The 20867-nt window shown below is 40.2% G+C and overlaps 1 protein-coding gene across 3 annotated transcripts; it reads right to left on the bottom strand.

Annotated features, from left to right (window-relative positions):
* Nucleotides 1–2092: 2092 nt before the first annotated feature.
* On the bottom strand, nucleotides 2093–20220 carry CUNH5orf47 (chromosome unknown C5orf47 homolog). Of its 3 annotated transcripts, XR_008423770.1 has the most exons (5): nucleotides 19888–20220; nucleotides 11770–11855; nucleotides 10385–10533; nucleotides 8771–8809; nucleotides 5737–6150 (listed from the first exon to the last, which is right to left on the bottom strand). XR_008423770.1 is itself a non-coding variant. In XM_053907102.1 (4 exons), exons 1-3 carry the CDS (start codon nucleotides 20162–20164, stop codon nucleotides 10408–10410), a joined length of 489 nt encoding a protein of 162 aa, XP_053763077.1. In that variant the 5' UTR covers nucleotides 20165–20220; the 3' UTR covers nucleotides 2093–2462; nucleotides 10381–10407. The 3 variants fall into 3 exon arrangements, 2 of the variants coding, with proteins under 2 accessions (XP_053763077.1, XP_053763076.1); XM_053907102.1 differs by lacking the exons at nucleotides 5737–6150; nucleotides 8771–8809 and adding an exon at nucleotides 2093–2462 and having other exon boundaries at nucleotides 10381–10533; XM_053907101.1 differs by lacking the exon at nucleotides 8771–8809.
* Nucleotides 20221–20867: the final 647 nt, after the last annotated feature.

Genomic DNA, 20867 nt, shown 5'->3' with positions numbered 1-20867 from the left:
TCACTTGTGTGATTAGGCTATAAAAGACCAGACTTCCACATTGTTACAGACTCTCACTATTTTGGAGACCCAAATAGCAAGAAACGGAAGGTGGCCATAAGCCAAGGGCTAGCAAGAAACTTAAGGTTGCCAATAACGAAGGAGTAAACTTGAAAGTATATCTTTCTCCAGTTGAAACTTCAGATAAGAACAGACGCTTAGCTGATACTTTGAAGCACTGGGAGAGACCATGAAGCAAAGGGTTCAGTTCAGCTGTGTCTATATTCCTGACCCATAGAAACTGTGAGATAATAAATGTGTGTGGTTTTAAGCCACTAAGTTTTGGGATAATTTGCTATGTAGCAATAGGTAACTAATGCTTAAACTAATAACTTAGATTCAATGGAGTAATAAAAAAATACCCAATATAGAAGAAAACAGAAAAAGAGAACCAAAAGAGACAGAATCCATAGAAAATAGCTACCTAGGTGACAGACTTGAATCCAACCATATCGATAACTGTATTTACTGTAGTCTAAACACACCAATTAGAAGACAAAACTTACCAAATTGGATTTTTAAAACTATAGGCTTTCTACAAGAAATAGACCTTAAATATAAACGCAGACAGGTTAAAAGTAATAGCATGGAGAAGGATATACCAGGCAAGTGCCTACCAAAAGAAGACTAGCGTAGCTATGTTAATATCAAAGCAGACTTCAGAACAAGGATTATTACCAAGAATATAAAAAGACATTACCTAATGATAAAGTTGTCAATTTCTCCTTTACCATAGGTCAAACCATTCTAAATGTGTATACACCTAATAACTTGCATGAGAACAGCATTACCTTGATACTAAAACAAGACAAAAATTACAAAAAAAAAAGAAAACTATAAACCAATATCCTTCATGAATATAAAGGCAAAAATCTTCAACAGAATAATAACAAGTCAATTCCAATAATACATTAAATATATATATATTACATCACAACCAAGCAGGGTTTATTTCAGGAATGCAAGGCTTGCTCAGAGTTTTATAATCAACCAATGTAATTCACTTTATTAGAGCTTCATGCACTTCTCCCAAGCCCCACCTCCTCCTTAATCCCTGGAAACCACTGATCTGTTCTTATTTTCTATAATTGTCCCATTTCAAGGATGGTACATAAATGGAACAATACAGTATGTAATCTTTTGTGACTGGCCTTTTTTTTTACTCAGCACAATTCTCTGGAGACTCATTCAGGTTGTTGTGCATATCAACAGTTTGCTCCTTTTCATTGCTGAGTAGTATTCCATGGTATGGAGACACCAGTTTGTTTAATTATTCATCCACTGAAGGGCATCTGAGTTGTTTTCAATTCTTGGCTCTTATAAATGAAGATGCTATAAGTATCATGTATTTTTATTTGATGAAATCAGACCAATCCAGTTTGAACCCTTTGCTTAATTCTATGTCATTAAGACTTTCTCCTATGTTTTCTTCTAAACATTTTGTGGTTTTACATTTTATATTTACACGTATGATCCATTTTGATTATTTTTTTACATAAGGTGTAAGGTTTAGGTACAGGTTCATATTTTTGCACATGAATATCCAATTGTTTCAGCACTATTTATTGAAAAGACTACTTTTCTTCACTGAATTGCCTTTGTACTTTTTCTTTATAAAATATCGAGACGTATGCTTCTGGGAAAATAGATATACTTTTCCCTATTCCTACCACTAAAACCTTGGATATTATATATATAACCTTGGATATTATATATATAACAAACATAAGAAGACTCTGAAAGGCGTAAAGAAGAAGACAGATCAGCTAAGAACCTGAGTACCCAAGAAGCCAGCAACCTGGAAATGCCAATGGGCACAAACAAAAAATTCCCAATAAAAGCCTGCTCCACCTGAAAAAAAATAGCCTAGAAAGACAGAAAATTTTAATAACTTCTCTTCTCCAGCCAAACACCACAGAAAAAAAACTGGATCCCAAATAACACCCATGGCAGCAAAGGCTGAGTGGAGACTTCAGACTTCCACCTTTCCCCTGAATTGAAATGCCCCCTCATAACCCAATGGGGTTATGTCAGAAAAGGCCGAGTAGGGAGCCAGAATTTTCAACCCCACTGGCAAGTAATGAGGCTTTTCTTTCTTCCCACACTCCCTTACTCCCCCCTTTCCATTGTTGACACAGTGTCAATGGACATCACATGAGCAGCAGGAAGGCAGGAAAAAGAAAACAGAGAAAAGAAGAAACAGAAAACATAAAATAAAATAGAAGAGTTAAACCCTCACATATCAAGAACTACCTTAAATATAAATGGTATGCGGTGCCTGGATGGCTCAGTCGGTTGAGTATCCAACACATGATTTCTGCTCGGGTCATGATCCCAGGGTCGTGGAATCTGCACTGAATGAGGAATCTGCTTAAGATTTTTTTTTTCTCTCTCTCCCTCTGCCTCTCCCCTGCTCTCTCTCTCTCTAAAATAAAAAAAAAAAATGAAAAAATATAAATGGTATAAATATATCAATTAAAAGACAGAGATTGGCTGAGTGGGCTAAAAAACATGACCCAACTATATGCTGTGTATAAACATTTCAAATATAATGAAGGATATAGGCAAGTTGAAAGTCAAAGGCTAGAAAAAGATGTATTAATTAAAATAAGGCAGAAGTAATTATATTAAGATCCTATAAAGTAGACTTAAGAGTAAAGAAAATTACCAGACACAGGGAGGAACATTAATTATCTAATGATAAAGGGCCAATTCACAAAGAACACAGGGCAATACTAAATATGTTTGCACCAAGTAATATACAAAATATGTAAAGAAAAACTGATAGAACATAAAGCATAGACAAATACACAATTAAATAAAAAATGAAAATGCGACATACAAAAACCTGTGGGACATAGTTAAAGCCGTGCTGAGAGGAAAAATTATGACGCTAAATGCATACAATAGAAAAGGGGAAATGTCTCGAATCAGTAATCTAAGCCCCCAATTTAAGAATACAAAAAATAAAAAATAAGCCCAAAGCAGGCATGGAAAAAATAATTGAAATTAAAGAAATCGATCAAGTTCCTGGGCAGCCAGTGATGACAGGTGGCTGACACCAACTGGTCATCATTGTGTCTACTTAGCTGGTCAGTGTCTCTTCAGCGGTGGATACTTTCTCATGAGCACTGGCAAGTGATACAAAAAATTCACACTTTGTGCCCCTTCCCGTATGTCCATCCATATGCCTCTGTATCAGATCTTTTTGTCTCCAATATTCCAGTCCTTCCTACCACGCCCCAGATCAGATGACCAGGTCATCGACAGATTCATATGGATTCTTGCCTTGAACCACCCCACCTATCACACAAAGTGGATAACCATTTGTGCAGCTCACAACTCTGCCCTTTTCCCTTTCCAGTATCTTTCAGGGCCACTCTGGAACATGGCTATAGTACTAACACCCACAATGGAAAAATCCATTCGTAAACCAAAGCTCAGACTTTTCCTCCTCTTTTATCTGGTTGTATGGGACCGCTTACATGGCCACAGGTGCAAGCACAGGGAAGGGAACTAGTACAACTGATGTCGGTGACATGAGGACTGGACTATCTGCTCACACAGCCTGCTGCTTGTGCTGTCTGGCCCCACTTAGGAACTTTCTGCTGGGAAGCCTTCCTTCGCAGATGTGCTATTTCCATTTTGTGAGTCTGCTGCTGGTTTTTGTTTGTTTGTTTTTGTTTTTTGCCTCACGGCCAAGCGATTTGTTTCTACCAAAGCCTCAAACATGTTAAAGCTGTCTCTCAAATGGCATTTAATTTTATGCTGTGGACAGTATGACCTTGATTTATAATTCCACCATGGAGCCCCTTTGGTTGGCTTTTCATAAGCTTCATACTACATCTTTTCCCACTAATGATATCTCCAACACCAAAGGGTCTTCCAAATCATATAATTCAAGGAGCAGGACTGCTTATTTCCGGGGCTGGACCTACTGCAAAGCCCTTTCCTGAACTGGGTCCCACTCAAAGTTGGCAACCTTCTGTGCCAGCTAATAGATGGGCCTGGTCAATATTTCTAGGTGAGGAACGTACTGCCTTTAGAACCAAAAAGGTCTACCACGCACGTGCTTCAATTTTTGTGGCAAGAAATTCAGGATGGATGTGGAATTTTTTTTTTTTAATGTTTATTTATTTTTGAGAGAGAAAGAGACAGAGAGACAGAGAGAGACACAGAGCACAGTGGGGGAGGGGCAGAGAGCGAGGGAGACAAGAGAATCTGGAAGCAGCTTCCGGGCTCTGTCTGAGCTGTCAGCACAGAGGCCAACGCAGGGCTTGAAAGCATGAACTGCGAGATCATGACCTGAGCCAAAGTCAGACCTTAACCAACTGAGTCATCCAGGAGCCCCATATGGGATTTTTTTGTCTTGTGTCTTGTTTTGTTTTATTTGTTTTTATCACAGGCAAACTCTTTTTGTCTTTTCCTCCTAAGTTTTCAGTTCCACAGAGGCCTTTAAAACAATGCAGGGAAAGAGACTGCATCAACAAAAAGCAGATAAAATGATCTACGTAACAGCTGATTACTACTTAATACTGAGTAGAAAATAATGGTTCTTCACGGAGAAACATTTCTTTTTTTTTTTTTTTTTTTTTTTTTAGTTAACATCCATCACCTCACTTACTATGTTTTCTTTTTTCCTTGTGATGAGAATTTTATTTATTTATTTATTTATTTTTTGACAGTGAATGTTTTTTTATTTTTTTTATTTTTTTATTTTTATTTTTTTAATATATGAAATTTACTGTCAAATTGGTTTCCATACAACACCCAGTGCTCATCCCAAAAGGTGCCCTCCTCAATACCCATCACCCACCCTGCCCTCCCTCCCACCCTGCCCTCCCTCCCACCCCCCATCAACCCTCAGTTTGTTCTCAGTTTTTAACAGTCTCTTATGCTTTGGCTCTCTCCCACTCTAACCTCTTTTTTTTTTTTTTCCTTCCCCTCCCCCATGGGTTTCTGTTATGTTTCTCAGGATCCACATAAGAGTGAAACCATATGGTATCTGTCTTTCTCTGTATGGCTTATTTCACTTAGCATCACACTCTCCAGTTCCATCCATGTTGCTACAAAAGGCCATATTTCATTTTTTCTCATTGCCACGTAGTATTCCATTGTGTATATAAACCACAATTTCTTTATCCATTCATCAGTTGATGGACATTTAGGCTCTTTCCATAATTTGGCTATTGTTGAGAGTGCCGCTATAAACATTGGGGTACAGGTGCCCCTATGCATCAGTACTCCTGTATCCCTTGGATAAATTCCTAGCAGTGCTATTGCTGGGTCATAGGGTAGGTCTATTTTTAATTTTCTGAGGAACCTCCACACTGCTTTCCAGAGCGGCTGCACCAATTTGCATTCCCACCAACAGTGCAAGAGGGTTCCTGACGGAGAAACATTTCTAAATTATTTTCAGAATTCTAAATCTCTCACTTATTGACTGAAAAAAATAATGTAGCTATTAGTTAGGGGCCTGAAAAGGAGAAGAATGTTTCCTTTGATCTTTGCCCCAAAATTATCCTAAAATACTCCATATTACAATTAGGATTTGCATAAATTTTCTAACTTTCCTTAGGATGAAAAGATGTGTTAAATAACCATTAGTTTTAACACCGAAAATAATTGTCACTATGTAAATTGTAGGTTTTTATCATAAGACAATTGGGAAATTTAGAAAAAGGAAGCCAGAAACAATTTAAATGAATCGAAGTTTAATTTAAAGCAGTTATATCATAATGAGGGATGAATAAAGTGGTGGTTTGCAGACGCATTCATTAAAGGAAACATTGGTAAATATAAATGCCTGCAATTGTATTGCTATGTCAATTTAAATTTTATGTATAAGATTAATTTAAAAGAATACAGAATAAGTACTAATTCACACTTGAAAAACACTTGCATAACGCTTGTGTGCATACAACCATATTTAATTAATTTGTAAACAAACACTATTAATTTATAAAGAAAGTAGTTTTTCTATTCAAATATTAAAGTCCCAATACCAACAAAACACACCAAAATTAACATATAATTATGATTCAATTTAAAGTTCCATCTTTAAACTCTTCACAATCTTCTTTGGTAAACGGATCCAAAGATAGGTTAATCCTAAATAAAAGATGACAAAAGTGATTCTTGTTACTATAAGACGGTTAATAGTCACTAAAATATTTTAACTTTTCTAACATTGCAAAGCAACAGTTAGCCATTCTGTGTATTCACTGTTTTGGTAACTTTCACTTCCAGATTTTTCTTCTCCATTCCAGCACCGGCCAATAATACTGACGACTTCAACAGCCCCATTTACAGAAACTGTGTCACAAAAACTGTGTCACAAAGGCCTTAATCTCCAGGCCACTTCAAGGCACTCACAAGCCAGGGTACCGCTAGGGCAATGTCATCACTTGGCACTTGTGCCTTACTTCTAGGAACTCTGACATTGTTCCTAGCTGACTTATTTCTACACTCCTACTTTTTGTACCCCTACATTCTCACTGAACAAGGCCATTGCCCTCCTTTGGACTGCCAAGCCCCTGGTCTCCTACAAGCTTCATCCGTATCCCCCACCACCCCACCATCACTTCTCATTACTCCTGATTAAGCACCCAGAATCACTCTCTGAAACTGAGAATTGCTCTTCATCCTAGACATCACCGACATTCTGTTCTCCTCCTTTCCTCTCCTCCCATCCTCACACTGAGGTTTTCATGCACATCCACTGCCAGAACTACCTACGACCTTCACGCACCATAGACTGCACACTAGCCTCAGTATGAAACTTCAAGCTGCTCGCTTGGAATTTCTACCTGAACACCTCACTATCACCTAAAATTCAACATGCCAAAATGAAACTCAGTAGCTTCACAAAATCGGTCCTTTCTCTTGACTTCCTTCTTTCTTATCTCCTCATTCTCAGAACTCAAGATGATCTCTCTTATCCCCTATGGTCAATCCTTTGTCTCCTCTCCACAAACTCTGCCACTTCCATTTAAGTGCATTTCACTCACTTGGACTGCTGTTAGAATCCTTGGATTTTCATTTCCTATCTTGCCTCCATTCCAAACCTTTCCACATTAGTAACATCAGATCTGATGTAAATGCAGATCTGATCAATCCACTGCTCTAAAATGTTCTATACTGGTGATGTTTGAGGTATTTGCATAGTCTTTTATTAAGTTTCCACAAAATACTTATTAATTACAAAAGGAAACATAAATTTCCTGAATTTGATCATTGTTGGGTGGCTTTATGAAAGATATCTTTGTTCTTAGGATATACACACTTAAAGTATTAAGGGGTAATATTTTATTTATTTTTTTTAATGTTTATTTATTTATTTTGAGAGAGAGAGAAAGAGCATGAGCAGGGGCGGGGCAGAGAGAGAGAGAGAGAGAGAGAGAGGCTGAGAGAGAATCGCTAGCAGGCTTCATGCTATCAGCGCAGAGCCCAACATGGGGCTCGATTCCACGAACCATGAGATCGCGACCTGAGCCAAAATCAAGAGCCGGACACTTAACCAACTAAGCCACCCAGGTACCCCAAGGGGTAATATTTTAAACACATATACATACACACAGACAAAGAGAGAAAGTGCCTAAGAATGAACCTGCAAATGTGACAAAATGTTAAAAATCAGTGAAGTTAGGTAAAGGTTATGCTGGAGTTCTTTGAATTTTTCTTGCAAACTTTCTGTACTTTTGAAATCATTTAGAATAAAGGGTTAAGAAAATGTTTCATGTTTCTTTACTGTCTACTTAACTGAGTACAAATCCTTGGTCCAGTGCTCACATAGGACCCTTTGAAATACAGTCTCAGTGGACTTTTATACCTTCCTTCACAAGGACTCCATAAACAAGCTTTGATCAAACTATATATTCCTGGACATTTTCTTGGGCTCCATGAACTTGCTCACGGCCATGTCTAAAATATATTCCCCTCCCCCACCTTCCCATATACAAAAGTCTGATTTCTTTTTTCCAACACCCATCTTACTTTTCTAGTACTTTCTGAACCCCACTAAACTGGTGTCATCTCTCCCTAGAAATTTAATGAGCCCAGGTAATTAGCAAATCAAGACACAACTGAAAGAAATGGAGGAGAGATGATGCGTTCGATTGAAAACATGGAATATTTCAAAATAACTGTAGAATAGCCTGAAGAAATTCAGAGGTCAAAGGCAGAAGAGAGATTTAGGGGTCATACATCAAGAAAGAGTAATTGAAGCTATAAAATGGGTAAATTATTTCAGAATAAATATGTAAAGAGAGAGTCGACCCAACAACTACTCCTAGGGTAGTGTTGGATGTCAAGTGGTAACAGAAGGGACAAATTAAAAAATACACAGAAAATACAGTCAGAAAGGCAGAAAGTGAACCATGTCATAGCTCCCAGGACACTAAAAAAGAAAGACTGAAAGTAGCAGTGAGATAATATTAAATGTGAAAAGTTCAAAGAGAAAATAGAACTAAGAGATATTAACAAACAGAAACACACAAAAAAACCAAAAACCGTGGACCATGGAAAGAGTAGTTACAATAGCACTGTTAAGACAGGGCCCAAATGAAGCTTGTTAAATTTCAACAAATATTTAATGAGGCCTTACTGGGTTTAAGGAAGGAAACAGGCTGGAATTAGCAATGGGTATACACTAAAAGTTGGAGAAGTTAAGATATAAAAGGGGAGGAAACAAAGTCTATACTTTATAATTATCATATAAATGAATTCTTACCAGAAGATGATAAGAAGATTCATCTTGTGTAATCTGAGTCTACGAACAACATAAAATATATGGGAAAATTCAACTTGGCCTCTAGTCCTGGTTTTCCCATTAATAAATACATATTAGGAAATAAGAGTCATAATACATTTCTAAATGTATTTCTATTAGTTTTTGTAATCTGGTTTAAAATTATAATACAAAATAATGAATTACAAGGATACTTGTTTATAACAGGCTATTTCTGGAAAAGCATAGCATATTATTTTAAATTAGTAAATAATTCTTACAAGATTACTTGATGTTTAGTAGAAGCCCTCTTACTGAGGCACAAGAGACTGACAAGATCAAGGTTATGGCCAGAGCAAAATTAGATGTAATCTAATATGTTTATTAAAGTAACTGGATCTGGATTAACACTTGGAACAATGTCCAGGTTTCTTGCACGTTGTTCTGCCTATTCAAACATCTTTTTCTCCCAATAAATCACGGACTACTTTTTCTTCCTAATCCCCCCATCTGCCTCATTCTTCTCCTTAATTGAACAAATAAAACCGAGTATCACTAATCTGAACATTGTTCATATGCCACTATAGCAAACAACTTATGCTATTATTGACACAATATTACACTAACAGTCATGAGTTTCCAGTGTGACATTGTTTACAAAATGGCATTCTGTCCTAATTATTATCTTATGAAAATATTCTTCACAAAATTAAATTCTGCAGATTTACTGACTGTCAAAATAGAAGTTGCCATCGAGTGACTGTAGTAAGAGCCTACAGAAGCATTCAGCATGGTAACATGTGTATTAGGACAAGCATGTGAAGGAAAGGAAACAACTATTATGATTTATCAATTGATATGGCATTATCAGTTACATAAATTGTATCCAACTTAATTGTTTGAGAATCCAGAATTTCCAGTGACTTTAATAAATATACTAGATCACATCTAATTTTTCTCTGGCCACAATATCAACTCATTATTTTTTTAATATGAAATTTATTGTCAAATTGGTTTCCATACAACACCCAGCTCTCATCCCAACAGGTGCCCTCCTCAATACCCATCACCCACCCTCCTTTCCCTCCCATCCCCCATCAACCCTCAGTTTGTTCTCAGTTTTTAAGAGTCTCTTATGGTTTGCCTCCCTATTGATGGAGCTTTAGAACATAGTTTAATTTATGAGTTGTTTTCCAGTAATGAAATAATGACATCAAGGCCATAATTCAAGAGCAGTTTTGTCAAAAGCATTAAATTATACTGCAGCATCCATGGAAAGGAAGTGACCATCAGAAGTGACACAGAATGTGTAATTTTATATTGCAGTTAAAATGTTTGTCTTCGTCAATATGGATGAGTTTTGTAATCTATATTAAAAAGCGGCCATTAAATCACAGGCAAGTGTGGTCCTTTCGCTCAGTAAATTCTCATCAACATTTACCTTCTGCTCTTCTCTACTCACACCTACATCAGCGGTCTAGCCTGTAACTCAGTGCTTTAACATTGTTTGTACTTTTTAATTACGATGAATAGTTGTAGCCTCATTTCTATAGTTCTGTACACCGCATGTGACAATTAGGAAAACTACTAGACTAATGTGACCCAAGGGTGACTGACCTGTTAGGAAAGCCAGTCTTCTTTCATACAATCAACTGTGTTAACTTGCTTTCACTGGGTAGTTGTTGGTATTTCAGCCTGAGTCTGTATTTTGCATTTTCTTCAAGGATTCTAGAAATGACTTTGTATACTTTATTCCATACTCGAACCTTAAAAATATAAACACAGTTAAGGAACACCGAGCAGAAAGGTGGAAATACATTTTGACAGAGGCAACTGGTAGTGACTGAACTGTGTTGTACCTCAGCTGAAACCACGCTAAGGCAATTCTAGCACTTACAGACCTAAAACTTAAATGTGACGGTTTTCCCACGATCAGTGATCTCTTCTGCTAATTTCCTAGCATTTCCTCTCTGTACTATTTAAATGAGCTACCCTGGGTGAAGGCAATGCCTATAAGGTCCTATCTAAATGGTTCTAACACATTCAATTTTGTTTTCAACAGTTATGAAAATACTGAATTTCTATCCCACTGGGAAATTACTCGATTTTTAATGGGCAAGTGTTTTACATCTCATCTAGTAATAGCTTCATACACTGGATTGTTAGGATTAATGAAAAATATACGTAAAGCACGTACCCCAATGTCTGGCATATTGTAGTTACAAGTAAATATTGGCTATTGCTCTTTTCTCTTCACCCAAGAGGAACTGATTCTCGGAAGAAATATTTCTTAGTATAGTGGGAAGATCAGGTGCACACTCAAATTACATTTGGGGTTAGTCACCTTGAATGCTGTTTTACACTATACACGGATTATAACTCATATAAACTCAAAGCTCAGAAACAATACAATTTGACGTGTCATTATCAACTAACGATTTCTTTAAGCTGAAGTGCTTAAGATACGAGGTGGAAAACAAAGATTCGTAGAGCTACTGATCTCGAATATGTTTAAAACACTCAAGTTGCCATGACATTTGGACAACCAGAGGTGAAAATGGTTCAGCAGTAAAGGTTCATCCTCGTTAGCTTTCCTTCTAGGAAGTAAATGTATGTCCCTTGTCTTTAAAAGAGCAATATGTCGTTAATACAGATACATTATTCTTTTCTGTGAAATCCGTGATTTTCTCCTCATATTACACTACCTATCAGAGTTTGTTATATTCTGTGGAACATATATTTTTATGCTTTGAAAAATCTCCCATTATGTTTTGATTAAAATGTGTTCATATCTTCAAACACTGGAAGGACTGTTCTCTATAGTTAATAAATATTTCCAAACCCAGTTCTATTTCTGCTAAATTAATTCTATTTTCTCATTTCAGTAAATTAAATTTTCAAAAGATGGAACTGTTTTTACTGTTGAATATCTTCACACATTTGTGTTTAGAGAAGTTAATCTAAAATTCAAATATTGCTCGTTCTCCTTTATAATAATATACCTTTTTCTTTTTCTTCATTACTTTCGAAGCTTCATGCAAAGGTATAGGGAAATCAAACTGTTTAGCTAAATTCTTCTGGGTTAAACCTAATTTTAGAAAAAGAGAGAGTGAAAGCTAAAATATCAAGGCCAGCACATATTTTAAAGGATTCACTATCCTGAGAACAAAGACAATTATAAATGTCTCCTGAGCTCTCTTTGGGGATTTTTACACTCGTTGGTGTATTTCTGATCACAGATGCTACCAGTTTACCAACTAGCTAATACTATGCCGAGGGGAGAAAACCAAGAAAACTAGAGACAAACTCCCTTAGAAATGTCTAGAAATCCCTTAGGAATCTCCTTTCTTTTTTGATTTGAAAGGTGAGTCCCCAAAAAATCAGCAATAGAATAAACAAATACCAGAGGCCACATCTTAACCCAATGCATCTCCAAACTCTCCTTTCTTCTCCGTTCAACTCCAGACACACATTATGCTTTCAACTATTCAAAATGCCTGTGGTTCTTCAAATGTTTTGCTCTTATCCTTCCTAGCCTTTGCACATGCTGTTCTGTCTGGCTAAAACACTCTGTGTGCATGCATGTGTACACACACACACACACACACACACACACACACACACCCCTGCCAGGCAAATTTCTACCTGCTCTTCAAGACTCAGCTCACACCATCACCTCCTCTCTACAGTCCCCTGAACAGCACTGGCTCTAGGAATGCTTAGGTCAGAGCACTTAGCACACTTTTATTTTATTTTTTTATTTTTTTTTTAATGTTTTTATTTATCTTTGAGACAGAGAGAGACAGAGTATGAGCAGGGGAGGGGCAGAGAGAGAGGGAGACACAGAATCCGAAGCAGGCTCCAGGCTCTGAGCTGTCAGCACAGAGCCCAACTTGGGGCTCAAACCCATGGACCGTGAGATCACGACCTGAGCCGAAGTCGGATGCTTAACCGACTGAGCCATCCAGGCGCCCCCTTAGCACACTTTTATATCACATGTTTATAATGTGTTTCCTCCACTAGGCTGTGACCTCCCAGAGGGTAATAACTATGTGGGTCTTAGTCATCTTTCTAGCCACCCTACCAGACACACAGTAGGTACTAATAAAGGTTTGTCAGGAATGAATAAGCTTCCTCTCTCTACTCACCAGACCATGCTGCCTTCCCAAATATTAACTGTGAGAAGAAAACCCAAGGGCTTGTGTGTCCAAAGACAAAATCATAAAACACTAAGCATGTGTTCCCTGAAAGCCTTTATATTCCCCTATATTACCCACCTTATTCCTACCCTGCCATCACCACTCTATACCTGGCTTTCTTCCACTCATTCAATATTTAGCTTTCCAGGAACCTTCTCTGATTTCACAAAGCACCCTATATGCTCAGTAATCATAACGTTTACCATGTTGTCTTATTCTTTATTAGAGATCCAATATCTAATACCATACACATTAGAAATGCAGTAAGCATTCCATTTGTTAGCGAATTAGAGTATGTTCTAAAATGGCATTGCCCAATTTCTTAGAAGCACACCACGAATTCCGTGTGGGGCACACACACAGCACTAAAGAACATTGACTCACACAGTGAGAAACTCATTCTCTCCCATTCTTTTTCATTCTGATTACATCAAGGAGAAAGTTTGGAAGTAGTATGTCATTAAGACTTCCCTGAGACTTGCTCCTCTCTCTTTATGACCACAGACCACCTTTATTAGACAAGCTATTTGGCTAGAATTTAATAATATTGTTGTTCCTTTATTAGATTGCTTTTAATTAATTTCTATTTGTGGCAAATGGTACAGGCTTGCCGCTGAGGTAATGATGTAACGTGTTCTAAAAAGAAAATTTAGTCGAGAGGGGAAAATGCACATATTAAGTAAATATATTAAGCAAATGATAGTACAGATGAAATGCAGATAGGGCATAGGAAAAGAACTCAAGTCTGCGAAATCTCTGTTCTTCATTTACCCATACGGACCCTTCTCCCCTAAATGCCTAAGCCTTTGGAATACTATACTTGCATCATTCCAAATGTTTTCCATTTGTAAGCCTTTCCTAACCTACACATTACTCCCCGAGGTCAGGATAGGAGCCATCAAGTCGACCTGTAATTATTGGGGATCTAAAACGTGTCAAGGAGTATAGGGGATGCGAAAAAGAGAAAGGACGAAATCATTTCTTCTATTTGTTTTGCATACTTCACTGAAGGTAGCTCCAGTACATACCAAAGGCTTTGTCCCAACTCGTGTTTCCAAGCTTCCTCTGGCCTTCTTTCTGCACAGTTTCTACACACTCAAAATACGCTTCTGGTTCTTCCCTCATCACTCTCCCTCATGGATCCATTCCCAGGGTTATGCTCACACATTTTTCCCACATATAATTCCTTCCTAGCTCAGCAACATGTGGGACTCTCGTGGAGTTTCTGCCACGGTGAAGTCTTCCCTAATTCTCTCATCCTCAAATTCCTCACCACTCCGAAAGCATTTATTTGGACCTCCACAATAGTATTTGTCATCCCCTATGATATATCAATTATGAATATATCTCCCAAGTTCTGTGAGAACTAACTTATCAGTCTTGCCTGAAATGTTAGATGAGTTTCCTGATTTGCCTGTCCCTGGATTTCTAAACTCCACTGCATCTTACAAACAGCCGAAGATAAATTTGCTTATCTTCCAGAAGTGTAACTGTCTCTGATAGCTTCACTCCACCATTCAAAAATCTTCAGTGACTATAAAATGATTGTCTCCAAGGCATTCCACAATATGGTCCAAAACTTGCTTTTCATTCATTCTACAAATATTTAGTCCATTCTCACTATATACCACTCACTGGAATAACCACCCCCTTCCCTTCAAAGCCATCTCTGTTCGGTAAGCCAACATTCACTGGTCATTTATTCCATATCAAACACTGGGCTGGGCCCTATGCATACGTTACATACTGCATTTAGTCATTATAGTGACTTATTAAGGTAGGAAATATTATCCCCATTTTACATAGAAGGAAACTGAGGATCAGAGTGGTTAACTAACTTGGCCAATATCGCACTGCTAATAAATGACAGAGCCAAGATTACGTCTTTCTGACTTCAAAGCCAATACCCTTGATAATTTCTACCATCCCACTAGGAATGTCTCCATTCATGTCCCTTGATTTCCTGCCTTTATGCCTCTCCTTTCCCTAAACTATCAAAGCCTTTTGAAGGGGTCCATCTTACAGCATTCAAGTCTACTAGCTTATATTCACATTATTCATTTAGAAGTTCCTTATGAGCGGAATATTTGTCTGATCCATCTATGTCACGAGCACCTAATCTAGTGTCCACAGTGGGGGACATGTTCATGTTGTTGAACAAATAATTCACCTGGTTTCCCAAGAAGAGCTAGGCATAAGCATTTAATAAATGTCCCTGTAATATTAATATTAAATCCACCCAAAACTGAGTAAAACGTAAGCACTTTCTGGCTTGGTTTAAATATACATCTATGCCAGGACCTCTCTCCCTTAACTCTACTCCTGGTCGCCCAAGCACAGCAGGGGGGGGCTCTGAAGTTAAGGGCTCCATCCTCTGCCCAGCTGCCTAGCACAGAAACTTCAGAGTTGGCATGAACCCTTCCTTCTCCATCTTTCTGTCAGTCATTGGTCCTGTGTGCCAGCTCCATTGCTCTGCCTTAGGTCAGGCCTTTCATCTTTGTACTGGACCACTGTGCCCCCTACCAGGGCTGTAGACTCCAGTGTCTCCCAGCCAACCCCATCGTAGTTCTCCTTCCTCCAGATCTGATCCTGTCACCCCTGCCACAAAGGAGCAGCAAAAATCCCAAAAGAGAAGCCAACTAGAGGAAAGACGGACACCTTAGGTCTGCACGGGGTAAAGTTACAACAGCGCAACGCTGCTTTCATAATCCTGCCTACCCAGTTACTTCTAACCGACATAGGTGGGGATCTCCAGCACGAATTCATGTATCCCCTCCCTTCTCCCCACCAGCTTCTTCACCTGCTTTCAGTGTTCTTCACTTCCAATCCACTACCTTGCTGATGGACTATTATTTGTCCTCGCCATTTGTGGCCCTAAAGCAATACAGGCTTTCTATTGAATCCATTGTATTTGTCCTGGCTTCCTGCCAAAGCTTTAGAGCTCCCCACCACCACCACCACCATACTCTTTCCTCTTCTTAGAACAGGACTTTCATTTGTTTCTATTATTCAAAGAAGCTGGAAACCCAGGGCTAAAATGTTTTATACTACCCCTGGATTTTTTAATCCCCAGCAGAGGGGCCAGGAAAAAAAAAACCCCAAAAACAAAAACCTGAGTGCCTTTTAACAATGAGGCCATCAGACGGGCTTGAAGTCCACAATAATGACCCTGCTTAAGTATCTCTGAAGGCTTCCCACCACAGCTCATTCTCAGGAGTCAATCAAATTATACAGAGTACCATTTTATACATCTAAATTATCAAAGCAAATTTAATCTGGAAGGATACCAAACAAATATAGATTATAGAATATACAGAATATAGATTATTCAACTTGGGCTTCAGTCTTGCCTACCTCCAATTCAATCTCCCTTATATAGATAGCATGGCCTAAATTAATCCAACCTTATCACTTCTCTTGTTCAAAACCTTTCAGTTTAGGATTTCAGAGTCACTGAAGACAATGGGGAAGGCGTGGTAACTGACTTCCCAAAATTTCACCCCAAACAACTTCACCTTTTGAAAATTCTACATAAAACCACGCCCTCAGCATTACTTGAAGACACAGAACACTGAAACTGCAAAATAACTGGAAGTAAAATAAGAAAAATCATTGAATCGCAGAGCTATGATCCCATGTGCTCCCCCCCTCACCCCAAGCAGGGCTTTGCAGCCAACAGGGAAGCCAAAGGAAGGACACTAGAAAAAGTGCCTGCGGGAGGGCTAGAGCAACAGAAAGACTGAATCCACCCTAAATCTGAAAACACTAAGACAAAACCCTATGGATCATAGCACAAATTACAGGGAAGGGAGTTCAATGGTCAATTTAAAGGCCTAGACACCACATAAAGTACTAAACATGCCATTTAATGGGACTGACTCAATTTAAAAGGGCAAGCATGATTTAAAGGGACAGTCTTTCAATTGCATGGCTTCTGGGGGAGAAAAAGAACAAAAAGGAAGGATCATAAATTAGGTCACAAAGAAAACATCGGTAGTACCCATAAAGTGGAGACCTTACAAACACTCTGACTACAGTGCAATAAAACTAGAGTTTACTAACAGAAACAAAACAGAAAAGTCCTGAAAATTAAAAATGTTTTAAACTTTAACTCCACAGTGAGAAGGGTAATACAAACTGAAATCACAGAATGAAAAAAAAATAGTGACACTGAAAATACTACGTATTAGAATCTATGGGATTTATAATAGTGGTTAAAGGAAAATTCATTGCACTAAATATTTTTATCAATAAAAAGAATAAAAATAAATGAATGAAATGTCCTGCTGAAAATAAGTATAAAAAGAACACAGTAAACCAAAAGAAAGCATGTTTCATCTTTATTATCTATCTTCATTTTTTAATGAGGAAGAGACCAGAAAAACAAGATGTCTCATTAATAAATCAAAATCCTGTTTTGTTTTTTTTTAATTAACAAAATGGACAAGACACTGGCTAACTTGCTCAAGAAAAAGGGAGAAAGCACGTACATACAGAAAAAAAATGACAATTTGGAAATAAGCACTGAAACACAAGAAATTTTTTTAAATTTTTTTTTAACATTTATTTATTTTTGAGACAGAGAGAGACAGAGCATGAACGGGGAAGGGTCAGAGAGAGAGAGAGAGAGACACAGAATCTGAAACAAGCTCCAGGCTCTGAGCTGTCAGCACAGAGCCCAATGTGGGGCTCAAACTCATGAACCGCGAGATCATGACCTGAGCCGAAGTTGGACACTTAACCGACTGAGCCACCCAGGTGCCCCAGGAAATTTTTTAAAAATCATAAAATACCACTTGCGGACCTCTATGCAAACAGATTTGGAAACGATGAAATATAATTTCCTAGGGAAATACAGATTACTGTTAGACTTAGAAAGCTTGAAGAGAGCAATATCCATAGAAGGTATAAAGAAAGTTGTTAAGGAATTATCCCACAAAAAGCACTAGACCCAGATGGTTTCACAGAAGAATTCTACCAAACCTTCAAACACCAGGTAGTCCCACTGTTCTATAAATTATTCCAGAGCATAAAAAAGAAGGAAAAGTTTATTTTCATTCCTTTTATGAAGTAAGTATAACTCTGATACCTAAACCAGATGAAAATGTACAAAGAAAGAAAAACCACAGATCCCTATCTGTCACAAATACCAATGCCAAAACCTAAACAAATTCTTAGCAGAGTCCAACACTACTTTAAGAGAATAACACATCATAACCAAGTAGGCTTTATTTCAGGAATGCAAGGTTGGTTCAATACTAGGAAATCCATTTATATTATATGCCATACTAATAAATCTAAGGATAAAATATATTTATCTCCATAGATCTGAGAAAGCCTTTGACAAAAATTCAACACCCATTTATGATAAAAACACTGAAAAAATAAAAGTTGAAGAATACTTTTTAATATTTTAAATATAAATGCCTTGGTCCTCAAGCCAGTACCTTATATAATGGGCAACACTAGAGACATTTCCCCTAAGGTCAGGAATAAGGCAAGGATACCCCACAACCTCCACTACTATTCAACATTGTACTCGAGGTATTAGCTGATGTATGCAGTATTATGCATGCAGTAAGATAAAAACAGGCAATATTTTGATACATGGCAGGCATAAGAATGGGTAAAAAAGAAGTGAAATGATCTCTACTTACAAATAATACCATAGTATACCTGAACAGTGACAAAACTCATTCTAATAATAAAAGAATGCAGTGAAGTGCTAGGACCTAAAATTAACACACCAACAGGCTAAGTGAAAGAAGACAATCAGGAAAGCTCATATATTGTATGACACAATTTACACGAGATGTCCAGAAAAAGCAAATCTATGCAGATAGAAAGTTTAGCACTTGCTTAGGGCTGGGGTTAGGGGTAGGGGAGGCCAGTAAAAGGGAAAGGTGAGTGTCAATGGATACAGGGTACGATGCTAATAGGTACCCGGTTCTTTGGAGGGCAATAGAAATGTTCCAAAATTGAGTGTGGTGATGGTCGTACAACTCTGAAAAGCACTGAATTGTGCACTTTAAATAGGCGAGTTGAATGAACTGTGAATATCTCAATAAACTTTCCAAAAAAAAAAAAAAAAAAAAGCACAGGTAGAGGGATGAGCCCTCAAAAGAGAGGCAGGACTTTTCCAGAAGGAACTGCTCTCTATCTTAACTGCGGTGGTGAGTTACTAAAGAATATAACCTTGTCAACCGCCTCAAAATGTATATAAATCAATCCTAAATAAAGGTGATTTTTGAAAGATCAAGAAGTTTCCTATATACAAACAACAAGCATTGAGAGGACTTTACGAAGAGGAACAGACGAGAAGGCCAAACACCTGGAATAAATTTAACAGGATATACGCAAAACCTATGGAAACGTTTCAAATAGAAAACATTCCCGAAGGACACCGAAGCAGATGGAAGAAATGTTTTCAGGGAGGAAGTGACTCAACAGGGTAAAGATGTCGGTTCTGCTCACGCGAATTTGTAAATTCAGCGAGCGCTAGGAACGCCGACAAGCACCCCGACGCCCCCCTCATTCTGGGGGACGCCGGCGGCTCCCTCCGGTGCCCTTCCCTGTCCGTCGGGCTGACCTCACATGACCGGCGTGTGCCCCTGGGCGCCCTCTCCGCCGCACGCGTGACGCCGGGCACGCGAGGGACCCGTCTTTCTGCCCCCCCGCGCCGGCAGCCGGACTGACGGGAGGCGGAGCCTGGCCGCCGACGGCCCCAGTGCCCCGTCCCGCACCAAGGCCGCGGGCCGCGGCGGGGCGGGAGGGCTGACAAGACGCTGACGGAAGGCCGAGGCCCGAGGCGCCCCACCGCCCTGAGACGGCGGCCCAGGGGACGCGGGGGCCGACTCCCAGACCGGCCCCCGACGGGCGGCGCGCCCCGCTCCCGCACGCCCGCCGCCCCCTAGGCGCCACCTGCTCGCGCCGCAGCCCGGGGACCGCTCCGCGCGCTCGACGCCGGCGCCGGTGGGGCGGCCGCGGGAGCCCGAGGGCCGGGGGCCAGCTCCGCGCCGGCCCGGGCCGCCGCCCGCGGCTCCTCGGGGCTGCAGCCGGCCCCGCGCCCGGTGCTCCCGCCGCCCCGAGCCCGGCGGCGGCCCAGCTGCAAGACGCCGCCGCACCGGTGCGAGCCGAAGCGCGTCACGTAGACGAAGCGCGCCAGGTCCCGCTCCTGCTCCCTGCCGGCCGCCGCCATCGCCGCCTTGGTCGCGCAACCGCCGTGGAGCTTCCTCAGCGACCCGCGAAGCGCGACGTCCAGTGAGCGGGCACGCCGGCTGCGGGGGGGGGGAGGGAGGGGGCGGGGCGGGGAGTGAGGGGCGAGCGCTGGAGCGGGATCGCGGGGCTGGCCGTGGGCAGGGGATGTGCGTGAGGAAGGAGGGACGCCCGGTGATCACTCGGGAGACCGCCCTTTAGAGGGCGGGGGACCCGGAAGGGTTTCTTTGCGGGGATGGTGGACCACTCCGCTGGAGAGTGGTGTTGAGGTTTGGGGACCAGATCACTCGGGGGTGGGGAGCAGACCGTGGGGGCACAGCCCTCTGAAGAAATGAGCTGAACCAAGAAGAGGATGGGGGGAAAGGAAGCAGGCCACCGGGGCTCCCTTTCCCGTGGCTGAGGGTGAGAAAGGTTTCAGAGTGATGAGCTGACCCTGGACTTGACCGATCTGGAGTGTCAGTCAATGAAGTTGGGGGCCTGGGGGGAGGGGAGGGGAAACAGCACCCCTTACTGCCACAGGGTTCCGGTGAGACCTTGGCATGGCATATGTTGTGCTGGGCCAAGGGCCTGAGGTAGGCGGCTTACTCATGCCGACTTGAGGCCCATCGCGGTTCTGCTGCTCCCCAGCTGGATTACCTGGAGGCTACTTTCCCTCTATAAACTTCTTTTCCCCAGGGGCGCCTGGG

This window comes from Panthera pardus, unplaced genomic scaffold (genome assembly GCF_024362965.1).
Source record: "Panthera pardus isolate Hobbes unplaced genomic scaffold, ASM2436296v1 HiC_scaffold_2, whole genome shotgun sequence".
Lineage (NCBI taxonomy): Eukaryota > Metazoa > Chordata > Mammalia > Carnivora > Felidae > Panthera > Panthera pardus.
Note: the sequence above shows the minus strand (reverse complement) of the source record. Positions and strands in the feature narration are given on the sequence as shown.

What these genes read in the sequence shown, in the direction of transcription:
- CUNH5orf47 (XM_053907102.1), bottom strand. Translation starts at nt 20,164, where the DNA reads ATGGCGGCGGCCGGCAGGGAGCAGGAGCGGGACCTGGCGCGCTTCGTC. An exon ending in CCGGGCTGCGGCGCGAGCAG is followed by an intron (nt 11,856 to 19,887) that starts GTGGCGCCTAGG and finishes TTCTAAAATTAG; the next exon opens with GTTTAACCCAGAAGAATTTA. An exon ending in TAATGAAGAAAAAGAAAAAG is followed by an intron (nt 10,534 to 11,769) that starts GTATATTATTAT and finishes TATATTTTTAAG; the next exon opens with GTTCGAGTATGGAATAAAGT.